The sequence below is a fragment of the Nomascus leucogenys genome, chromosome 10 (genome assembly GCF_006542625.1).
Source record: "Nomascus leucogenys isolate Asia chromosome 10, Asia_NLE_v1, whole genome shotgun sequence".
In the NCBI taxonomy this organism is placed as follows: domain Eukaryota; kingdom Metazoa; phylum Chordata; class Mammalia; order Primates; family Hylobatidae; genus Nomascus; species Nomascus leucogenys.
Window position 1 is genome coordinate 33,643,202 of NC_044390.1, and position 12,203 is coordinate 33,655,404.

The 12,203-nt window shown below is 34.1% G+C and overlaps 1 protein-coding gene across 1 annotated transcript in view; it reads left to right on the plus strand.

Annotated features, from left to right (window-relative positions):
* The window catches only part of ZFC3H1 (zinc finger C3H1-type containing), a 54,943-nt gene that overhangs the window by 29,269 nt on the left and 13,471 nt on the right, over positions 1-12,203 (plus strand). The window contains exons 12-24 of the mRNA XM_030819983.1: positions 371-520; positions 1,236-1,410; positions 1,656-1,787; positions 2,158-2,700; positions 2,786-2,895; positions 3,719-3,850; positions 3,955-4,076; positions 4,972-5,073; positions 5,642-5,761; positions 6,730-6,913; positions 8,233-8,419; positions 10,415-10,603; positions 11,108-11,345. Coding sequence (XP_030675843.1) covers positions 371-520; positions 1,236-1,410; positions 1,656-1,787; positions 2,158-2,700; positions 2,786-2,895; positions 3,719-3,850; positions 3,955-4,076; positions 4,972-5,073; positions 5,642-5,761; positions 6,730-6,913; positions 8,233-8,419; positions 10,415-10,603; positions 11,108-11,345 — 2,384 coding nt within the window. The remainder of the gene's footprint in view (positions 1-370; positions 521-1,235; positions 1,411-1,655; positions 1,788-2,157; positions 2,701-2,785; positions 2,896-3,718; positions 3,851-3,954; positions 4,077-4,971; positions 5,074-5,641; positions 5,762-6,729; positions 6,914-8,232; positions 8,420-10,414; positions 10,604-11,107; positions 11,346-12,203) is intronic.

A 12,203-nucleotide genomic window follows, 5' to 3' on the forward strand; every position in this document is an offset into this window, starting at 1 on the left:
AAAGTATATGATGTTTTCAAAACTTCTCTTACAGAGTTTATTGGCACTGGGAAATGAGTGATGATAGTTTTATTCAAGATACAGAGTTAATGTTTTATAACTCACACAGAAGAGGGTGCTGGATGGTCATACATACACTTGAATAGAGTGATGTGCTAAGACATAACCAGCTTAGAAAAAAGATGAAAACACTCAAAGAGAAGGACTCCACTATCAACTTTGAATGCTAACTTGGGTCATGCATATTGGTCATCATCTTTATTGTTAGTCGGTGTGATTAATATTGTTACTGCATGAAATAGAATACATTTTAAAAATAGTTTAAGTTTATTCTTGGGTGTAATGCATATATCCTTTTTGATAATTTTAGCCGTGAGAAACAGCGTTTGATTAAATCAGATCAGCTGAAGACAAGTTCATCATCCCCAGCAAACTCTGATGTGGAAATTGATGGTATTGGCAGGATAGCAATGGTTACTAAGCAGGTTACAGATGCAGAATCAAAACTGAAAAAACATAGGTGAGCCTTGTTACCTTCATATATGTAATTGTTCCTGTGGTAGAGAAATACATTTTTGTGGTGTATGTTATTAATAAGCATACTGTAGGATTATACATTTTCTCACTTAAACTTTGTAGAATGTAGAAGTCTATCATTTTGTTGAATGATACTACATTTACATAAAGTAATGAAATTAATGTTTAAATAAAAATACCGCACAGGTGCGGTGGCTCACGCCTATAATCATAGCACTTTGGGAGGCCGAGGCGGGTGGATCACTTGAGATCAGGAGTTTGAGACCAGCCTGGCCAACATGGTGAAACCCTGTCTCTACTAAAAATACAAAAATATTAGCTGGGCATGGTGGTGCATGCCTGTAATCCCAGCTACTTGGGAGGCTGAGGCGGGAGAATTGCTTGAACTGAGGAAATGCATTCCCACTGCGCCTGGCCCAACATTGAATATTTACTATAAGTTTTCAACAGTAATTCACATTACCTCAGGCTTAAATTTTTTTTTTTTAAAGATCAGTCTCATAGTTACTATTATCAGTGTAGCATTGTTAATTTAAATACCTGTGTGATGAATATAAAAATATTCATCCGTTTAAATTTTTATCTGTGTCTCGTAGATGCATTTTTAAAAATTGTGTTACTACTTTGAAAATTTTTTTATTCTGGCAGTCTGCTCTCGTAGGGAAACATTAACAAGAATTTTGTTATTTCTCATTTAGGATTCTCTTGATGAAAGATGAATCTGTTTTAAAGAATTTAGTGCAGCAAGAAGCTAAGAAGAAAGAATCTGTTAGAAATGCTGAAGCAAAGGTTACAAAACTTACAGAACAGCTTCAAGCAACTGAAAAAATTCTTAATGTTAACAGAATGTTTTTGAAGAAGCTTCAGGAACAAGTAATTATTTTGAAATACTGTAGTCTCCCGTTCCTACACATTTTTATAGGCCAAATTTTCTGTAAGACAAACCACCGTATACTAAAGCCAGCAAAATATGCGTAACCTATAGTTTCTCGTTGAGAAATAATATTGGAATATTTTTATTTTCAGTTGAATGCTCTAAAGCTTCAGTGTTTGAGAAGAAGAAATTTCCTGTTTTAAGGTTTTCATTTACATTTTCAGGATTATTCTATATTTTTCAGATTCACAGAGTTCAACAGCGTGTTACAATTAAGAAAGCTTTGACTCTAAAATATGGAGAAGAGCTTGCTCGGGCAAAGGCAGTGGCTAGTAAAGAAATAGGAAAACGTAAACTGGAACAAGATCGCTTTGGGGTGAGGTTTTTATAGAAATATTTTACTTTTGGAAAGCAGAAAGTTTTTATGATAGTTTTAAGGGTAAGATGTATATATAAAGTAACTCTTTGCTGTAAATTCCAAGAGATTAAGATTAAAGCTTTGTTTTTAAATGACATCCACATTTTTGGATGCCTACTTATTATTTTGTCTTGACTTTGTTCTTTTCGTAAGTCATAGATTAACTAGCAAAACTTTTGGCTACTTACATTGAACTCTGTTTTATTCTCCATATTGATTTAGTTTTATAATGTTGGCATTGTATGGTGGGGATAGCACAATTATCTTACCAAAAATTGTTTATAAAATCACAGTAATGTAAAATATGTGTATTGTTTTTCTCCCTTAGCCAAACAAAATGATGAGACTGGACAGTTCTCCAGTATCAAGTCCAAGAAAGCATTCAGCAGAACTAATTGCTATGGAGAAAAGACGGTTACAAAAGCTGGAATATGAATATGCCCTGAAAATTCAAAAATTAAAAGAAGCCCGTGCCCTTAAAGCAAAGGAACAACAAAATATCTCTCCAGTTGTGGAAGAGGAACCCGAATTTTCTTTACCTCAACCCTCACTTCATGATCTGACACAAGATAAATTAACCCTGGACACTGAAGAAAATGATGTTGATGATGAAATTTTGTCTGGTTCAAGCAGAGAGCGAAGAAGATCTTTTTTAGAATCCAATTATTTTACTAAACCTAACCTTAAGCACACTGATACCGCTAACAAAGAATGCATAAACAAACTTAATAAAAATGCTGTAGAAAAACCAGAACTTTTTCTAGGGTTAAAAATTGGTGAATTGCAAAAATTATATTCAAAAGCTGACAGCCTAAAACAGCTGATTTTAAAAACCACCACAGGCATTTCAGAGAAGGTTTTGCATGGTCAGGTAGTTGAACATTTCATATTTTCTCTAAAATCTGGAATTCACCCCAGCCTTATTTGCCTTACAGAATTATTATTTTCTTTTGCAGGAGATTTCTGTAGATGTGGATTTTGTCACAGCACAAAGTAAAACAATGGAAGTGAAGCCATGTCCTTTTAGACCCTACCATAGTCCTCTTCTAGTTTTTAAGTCCTACAGGTATAAAAGAAAGATTCAATAAGCTTGAATTTCAGGATTTCTGTTTGGTTTTTAATATTTTATCTTGAATATTTGATGATAATGAAAAAGCAATTGAATCATTGCTATCGATAACTAGACTTACCCTTTTAAAGAACATAAAAATTAAGTGTCCTGCCATTGGGCTCAAACCACACTCTTGGATTTATCAGTTCATATCAAATTCTAGTTTCTGGCTATTGGTAGAAATGTGGAGAATTTTGGATTTCTGTTTGTTAGGGATTTTAGGAAAAATAATTGGAATCTTAGAGGTTTTTTTTAATTTTTGGTTTTTACTATTATTCAGTCTAAGAAGTGCATTGGCCAGCCTTCATAAAATTTATTTAGACATTTTCATATGATTAACTTTGTGGGTCCCCCAAAGTTTTTAGACTTTTAAAAGTTGTGAGAATGTTAAAGGGTTGCATGTTTTTCTCTTAAAATTGTAAAGCGCCTTCCAGGTAGTATAGACTTTTTTCCAGATTTTCTTGTCTTGGCTGGTAATGTGTGTAAGAAATAACAGTATTATATAGTATTTTATCACGTGGTGAGAAACTACTTTTAGAATACAAGGTTTTTTTTCTAATTTCAACTATTTTATGTTCTTGGTATAAAAGTGGCTTGTTTCTATCACTTGATATTCTGGGTGTTTTCTCAAATTAATTTTGGCATTAATTTAATTAGATAAATAGCTCATAAATAGTAAGTATGGAAATTTTAACTTGAGAAAGAAAAACTAAAGTTTTCTTAGTTTTCTGAGGGATGTTTGTTGGGCATAATATGCCTGTTCACTCTTTCGCCTTAGATTTAGTCCATACTATCGAACCAAGGAAAAACTTCCCCTGAGCTCAGTATCATACAGTAATATGATTGAACCGGATCAGTGTTTCTGCCGTTTTGATTTAACAGGAACATGTAATGATGATGATTGTCAATGGTGAGTAGTTTTTGTGAACATTTTGTAATTTGAAAAATGGTCTTGTTTGCTTAACTTTGATATGCACATGCTTATCTTTTCTGTGTTTTTTTTTTTTATCTTAGGCAGCATATACAAGACTATACGCTTAGCCGAAAACAATTATTCCAGGACATTCTGTCATATAATCTGTCTTTGATTGGTTGTGCAGAGACAAGTACTAATGAAGAAATTACTGCTTCAGCAGGTTTTTAAAGACTTCTCATTCTCTCCAAAATGAAAATTGAATTTAGGCAACTTAAAAATTCTATATTAGTTGTTGACATTGTAAAATACTTACTATAATTCAGTATATTTACCCATAATACTTTATCTAGATTTGCTGTATCCAGTATAATTAAGGTAAAAATTTACTTCCTCTGTTACACTAGCCACATTTCAAGTACCCAATGGCCACATATGGCAAGTGCGTGCCAGTAGGACAGCACAGATTTAAGACATTTCCAACATTTCAGAAAGTTCTTTGGACAGAGCTCATTTAAATATATAGTTCCATTTATTTAAAAGAAAATATTAAGCTATTTGTATAGAAACTTTACTATTGCTTTTAACATAGGACTCTATTGTTACTTATTGTTTTCAAAAAATAGAGGAAGGCTGGAAATTACGATGGCTGTTGTTTCCAATTCTATAATGAAATAAGACTTCATACACTTGTGAGCAAATATTATTAAGCTTTTTCTTAGATTTGGTGCCAAGTGATAAACCTTAAGCTACAAATCTTTTGGAAGTAAAGAAAATAATAATTACTAAATTTGGTGTTATCACAGCCCAGAGTGACCGTAATGTCACTGAATCTATTTTATCGCTCCCAATTTGGGACTTTAACTTAATTACTTAGTTCATTTTAGGAACTACTTTTTTTTTTTTTTTTTTTTAATCCCAAATCGGGTATATGATGTGGTAGGATTTGCCATAGTAGTTAAGATAATACAGGCTTTGCCCTTTCAAATGCCATAGGTGTTATTGACTAGTACCATATAATCGCCTTTAATTCTTAAACTAGTTCGCGTCATACATTTTAATTATCCTAGTCTCTGTAATTGATATTTATCATGAAGATTGCATTGCTCTTATTTCAGAAAAATATGTTGAGAAACTTTTTGGAGTAAACAAAGATCGAATGTCAATGGACCAGATGGCTGTTCTCCTTGTTAGCAATGTCAATGAAAGTAAAGGTCATAGTAAGTACATATATGTGTGTGTGTGTGTGTGTGTGTGTGTGTGTATGTACATGTACTGTATCTCTTTCTGAAAAGGACTTTTTAGTTTCTGTATGACAGAAATTTTGTTGGTATTATGTTCTTAATATAAAATACATATCATTTCAGGCTGGGTGTGGTGGCTCACACCTGTAATCCCAGCACTTTGGGAGGCTGAGGTGGGCTGATCACTTGAGGTTGGGAGGTCGAGACCAGCCTGGCCAGCATGGCGAAACCCCGTCTCTACTAAAAATACAAAAATTAGCCAGGTGGTGGTGGCGTGTGCCTGCAGCCTCAGCTACTCGGAGGCTGAGGCAGGAGAATCACTTGAACCCGAGAGGCGGAGGTTGCAGTGAGCTGAGATCGTGCCACTGCACTCCAGCCTGGGTGACAGAGTGAGACTTCCGTCTCAAAAAAAAAAAAAAAAATACATATCATTTCTAAGATGGAGTGAATGTAGTTCTTTTCAAATATTGTTTGAGTATCCTTCAAAATGTTAAAAAAAAAACACTGATTATATCAATTAACAATCTTCTCCTATCTACTTTAGCTCCTCCATTTACAACCTACAAAGATAAAAGAAAGTGGAAGCCAAAGTTTTGGAGAAAACCTATTTCAGATAATAGCTTCAGTAGTGATGAGGAACAGTCTACAGGACCAATTAAGTATGGTAAGAAGTTATGTAATTTAAGATCCAGAATGGTGTTCCATCTTTATTTAACACTTTGCTAATCCTTTGGTGTATCAGCCTGCCTGGTTAAAAAAAAATTTTTTTTTTAAACCTATGCCATTGGGTTTTTAGACAATACAGTTAATTCACTGTGCAGGATTGCCTCTGAAATTGCGGGATATTTGTGTTCATGGCTCCCCTCCAGTAAATGCAAGGAGCACTGCTTAGTTAATAATTATGACTGCTTCAGATATTTCCAAACATACGTTAGTTGGCGGGGAAGGTAGTTCCCGTTTGAGAACCACTGCCTAGCCTGTGTCCTCCTTAAGGGCAGGTGTTCTGTTTTACTTCATCTTTGAATATGTTTTCTGACATGCAGAAGGCTCAAAAAATGAGAATGAACAAATGATGAATGAACTAATGAACAAAATAATGTATGAATGAGTGCCTGTAAGGCACAGTTTACTTTCTAATTTCAAGTTTGCATTATTTGTGAATTAGCAAGTATCCAAGAGATGTATACTATTATGTACTTATTTACACCAATGTAACACTGTTTTTCTAGTTTAGATATAGTAGAATAATTTTTATAAATTATGACTTTTAATTTCTTAATTATAAATTGCAGTTTAACAAATGTGAATTCATTTGATAATAATGAAAAAGCAGTTGAATCATAGTTACTGATAAGTGGACTGAAAAGGTAATGTCACTTAGCCTTAAAATAGCAGAGTCCTAATTACTCCTTGTCTTCTGGTGTAATTTTTAGTAGCACCTCTTTCCACTCAGAAGGGTCCTGGTTTGGGTGATAAATTATGTCATAGCTCTACCTTAAAGCTATGAGCTAGTACATATCATTAGAATCTTTAGGTTTTTAAGTTATTTTAAAGATGAGACCAATTGTTTTCTTTTTCTTGCATCTGTGGACTAAAGAAAATGTGAAGCTAATAATACTTTTTTTCAAATAGCTTTCCAGCCAGAGAACCAAATAAATGTTCCAGCTCTGGATACAGTTGTCACTCCAGATGATGTCAGATACTTTACAAATGAGACTGATGACATCGCTAATTTAGAAGCAAGTGTGCTTGAAAATCCTTCTCATGTACAACTTTGGCTCAAGCTTGCATACAAGTACTTGAATCAAAATGAGGGGTAGGTCAGCTTCAAATCTTTGTGTAAACAGTTGCACATTTATGTTTTTATGTTTGAGGTTTTTTTTACCTATGGTAATCAGTCAGGTTTCTTTCCTAGTATCAATGGAGTCTTTGTTTTTTGACAAAGCCAAAAGCATTTTATTGTTTAAAAGCTATTAGACAAGTTTAAGATTAGCTCTTGAGTTTGTGTGCATGGCTCAGTGTATGGGTAATAAATTATACTAAAGTTTTTTACTCCAGCAGGCTCTTATTTCAAAGTAGGATTAGTTAAAACAGTAAATTCTGGCTAGTGGAATGACTAATTATTGTTTTTTTAAAAAATCATAGTAGTCATAGTTTGTTAATAAAATTATAATAAAATAATGGTGGAATAGGTTAAATTTTGTTAATTTGTAATGGATATTTAAAGCTTATCTGAGAACCTCCAAATTAATGGTGAATTTTCTTTTTGTCTCTGTGTCATATTAAATTATATGTATTTAAATAAGGTAAATAGTAATAACTTATACAACCAATAGTTTGTATTGCAAATGGCATCTTCTAACTTCTTGGTAGTAGAAATAAGCCAAGAATAATCTTTTCATAATTATAACTTTATAGTTACAATAATTCAAGGGTTTTTTTTTTTTTTTTTTTACACATTTCTTTGAAATATTTGACTATCTTAAAAGCTTTTAAATAAGGCAGTGCTGCAGAGTGCTAATAAACCCACACATGCCTGGATGTGTTGCTTATTTAACTTTCCTGTGTGTCATTTCCATGTTAATGGGATAAGTTACAGTGTTTTCTTTTCTGACTCATTTACTGAGTGAAGGCCAAAAGAACCGTACATTATTTTATGAATAGGATCATGAGAAAGAATTATCTTCTCCAAGAGATAGCAAGCCCTTGACCGTTGAAAAGAACTATTATACTGAAAGCTTTGATATTTTGTACTTGCAGTAGCTGGCCTTGAGAGAGAGTTGTTTAACTTTTCGCATTCCCGAACAGTGTAAATCATAAAAGGTATTGTTGAATATGGACATAAAGCACATTTGAAGTTGATAATCTTAGTGGTTTTATAACACTGTACTTTTATCTGTGGTAAATGCTTACTGAACATTTCACTTAAAAAAATTGTTGGGTCTGTGGAAAATCAGAAACTTTTAGGTATGTGATTTAAAATCTTAATCTAGTACCCCTTTTCATAAGTGATCCTGACTTCTTGGTAAATTCTAATAGAAAATGGAATTTTAAAATTGACTCATTGGATTAGCCCTGTTTAAATTTTCAAGCAGGTTCTAAAAAGCACTTCCACCTTTTCTTTTATATACACAGGGAGTGCTCAGAATCCTTGGATTCTGCTTTAAATGTTCTGGCGCGAGCATTGGAAAATAACAAAGACAATCCAGAAATTTGGTGCCATTACCTGAGATTGTTCTCAAAAAGAGGAACCAAGGACGAAGTGCAGGAAATGTGTGAAACAGCTGTTGAATATGCTCCAGATTATCAAAGCTTTTGGACTGTGAGTAGAAAAGATAACGTACGTGTGTGTGTGTGTGTGTGTGTGTGTATAATCATTTGGATCATCTTAAATATTGATATGTAGCTTAATAGAGCATATGCCTTATCTGAATATAGACATAATAACCTTACTTTCAGTTTCTAGTAACCACAAGGCCACTTCTGGATCAGAATTTAGACTAAGCAAGAAGAAAATATTTAGTGAGGAGGTGATTTTGTTGTTGTTGTTGTTGTTGTTAACTTTATTGGTAAAGAAAAAATGTAAAATTGTTAAACATTTCACACTTAACCTGTTTCTACACAGTTTTAGTTTGGGCAAAGTTAAGTGTAGCTTTTGCAAAACACCTGAAAAAATTGTTTCTTTTAAATTTATCTTAAATTGCCTCTATAAAATTATAATGACTGCCAGGAAAATTTTTGTCTTTTTATTATCTGTTTCCATTGCTTATATAAATAATCCCAATCTGTAATTCACACTAATATCTAAACTTGCTAAGCTAAAAACATTTGTTTGAGAAAAAATGGCCTCTTCCTCTTTCTCCAAGAGAATGAGATGGTTTTTTTGGCTGTCAGTTTTTGAGACAGGATCTCACTATGTCACCCAGGCTGGAGTGCAGTAGTGCAGTCATGACTCACTGCAGCCTCCACCTCCTGGACCCAAGTCCTCCTGGACTCAGCCTCCTGAATAGCTGGGGCCACACATGTGTGCTACCATGCCTGGATAGTTTTTAGATTTTTTATAGAGATGGGTTTTTGCTCTGTTGCCCAGGCTGGTCTTGAACTCTTGGGCTCATGCAATCCTCCTGCCTGGGCCTCCCAAAGTGCTGAAACTGTAGATGTGAGCCACCATGCCCAGCCAAGAATGGGATGTTTTTTACCCAGACTTAAAATTACAATTGATCCACTTGAGAAATAAAATAAATATTCACCTAAACTTTTATCACCTGAACTTGGGAGCCATTAGTTTCAGATACATTTTTATATAAATCTATTGCTGTCGGATCTGTCATTTACTTACCAACTGGAGTTGTGAATCTATTTGTGAACCAAATAGATTTGGATAACATGATACCCCTTGATAAACTTGCTACTCTATTTCTTAATATTTGAACTCAGGTAGTTGAACAGATTTGCATAGTAAAGGATGCTTGATTTTTTTTTTTTTTTAACCTAGAGCATTGTACCAAAGTGAATGCAGTTATCACTACAAGATTTTATAGGGTGTGGAATATTCAAAAGATGTAATATTTTTCTTTGAAGTTGTTTGGTCTTTAATGTGTTTTGTCATGCATTTCCTTTCTTTTTTTTTTTTAATCTTTTTTGAGACGGAGTCTCGCTCTGTCACCCAGGCTGGAGTGCAATGGTGCGATGTTGGCTCACTGCAACCTCCGTCTCCCGGGTTGAAGTGGTCCTACTGCCTCAGCCTCCCAAGTAGCTGGGACTATAGGCATGCACCACTGTGCCCGGCTAAGTTTTGTATTTTTAGTACAGATGGGGTTTCACCATATTGGCCAGGCTGGTCTCAAACTCACGTGATCCACCCACCTTGGCCTCCCTAAGTGCTGGGATTACAGGCATGAGCCACCGCGTCCAGCACATTTCTAATATAAATCTATTCTCAAAACTTTTATACAGTCACACACCTAAGCAACACAAATTGTGTGTAATAATAAATGTGTACTTTTGGATATTTATCATGATCTGGCTGCGATTTACCTTTTAAATCAGGGAAAAGAGAAATATAATTGCTTCAGTGATGTCTCTAAGAGTATATCTGTATTGTTTTAGTTTTCATCTGATTCCACTTTTCGATATGTGATAAAAGAGGGAGTCTAGGTTGTAGTACTAGAAGATGGATTTATACATTTTTACAATTATCCTTTTTGCAGAAGTTGAAGATTTACTATGAGATGGTTTCTTAATGAAATGTGAAAAGTCTGTAGTTTTGGTTTATTCCTGAAAGGCAAGATTAATAATATAAAGGCCCTTTGGGCAGTTTCTACACCTAGAAAGCACCTTTGAAGAAAAGGATTACGTATGTGGGAGAATGTTGGAGTTCCTGATGGGAGCAGCCAAGCAGGAAACATCCAATATTTTGTCCTTTCAGCTTTTAGAGGCTCTTTTGTTTAGAGTTCAGCTGCACATATTTACTGGAAGATGCCAAAGTGCACTGGCAATTTTACAGGTAAGCACTTATTACAGCATTTAATTGCATTTTGTAGAAAGAGTTTAAAAGGTCTACACCGTTATCCATAGCATTATTTAATGGTTGAAAGCACAAGATTTGGATTTGAATCCTTGTTTTTACACTTACTAGTAAGTCATGTGACATTGGGTAAGTTTATGACTTTATTTCCTCATTTGCCTGATGGGTGTAACATCTTTAGAGTTTTTATAAGGTTTCAATGAAAATATTTTATGTTAAGTATCCACAGATAAACTTCAAGATTGAAGCCATAAGGGAAAATAGTCTGATGAAAATAATCTATATGGGTGTGGTTTAAAAAATTTTTTCTTTTTACTGTTTCGTCTTTGTCTTATTAGATTTTAAGTATCAGGACACTTAAAATGTACAAATAAATGTGACCTTTTTATTATTTCATAAACTTTAGCATAGTAAAAATTATGTTAATCTGGTATTGACATCTCTGGATAATTTTTTTATCAAAAAATTTTAAATTTTACCTAGAATGCATTGAAGTCTGCTAATGATGGAATAGTAGCTGAATACCTTAAAACCAGTGATCGATGTTTGGCATGGTTGGCCTACATACATCTTATTGAATTCAACATTCTCCCTTCAAAATTTTATGATCCATCTAATGATAATCCTTCAAGAATTGTTAACACTGAATCATTTGTAATGCCATGGCAAGCAGTTCAAGATGTAAAGACTAATCCTGACATGTTGTTAGCAGTTTTTGAAGGTAAGTATAAAGTTTATAAATTGTAATATCAACTGTTATAACATCAGTGTTTAGAACATTAACTGCCCATTATTGTGATTCTCCATAATTAAGTGGAACAAATTTATATCTCTATATTGCAAGTTTTAGTTTCACAATTTATTAGGCAAATTAAGTATTGAATCAGAGAAGATGGACACTGACATCTTTGAAAACCAATAGCTGCACGATATTACATTGTTTATCTTTCTGATTGTGGCAAAGGATATCTGTTAAATGCGTAGAGAAAATAAATTATGTAAGTTTGATGAATTGATTAAATCAGAGAACTAGGTACTTTTTCTTTTTAGCATCCATTAAGGTGGAAATTTAAAGATTTATATCTTTTCAACCAATTAATATTTTCTCCATCAGTCAATGAGTTTGGTTGCTTCTCTATATTAAATGATACGACTATTGTGGAACACATTACAAGATATAAAGCCTCTTCCTAAAAGAAGTATATAGCCTAGTCAGAAGGTAAAATCTATACCTTTGTCATAATTATTAAACATACAAGGCCATATAACTGTGTGTTAGTATATAGTCTAAATTGTATGCTACGTAAAAGAGACTAGGGCCGGGCACAGTGGCTCACCCCTGTAATCCCAGCCAAGGAGGCCAAGGTGGGCGTATCACCTGAGGTCAGGAGTTCAAGACCAGTCTGGCCAACATGATGAATCCCCATCTCTACTAAAAATACAAAATTTAGCCGGGCGTGGTGATTCACGCCTGTATTCCCAGCTACTCGGGAGGCTGAGGCTTGAGAATCGCTTGAACCCGGGAGGCGAAGGTTGCAGTGAGCTGAGATCACGCCATTGTACTCCAGCCTGGATAACA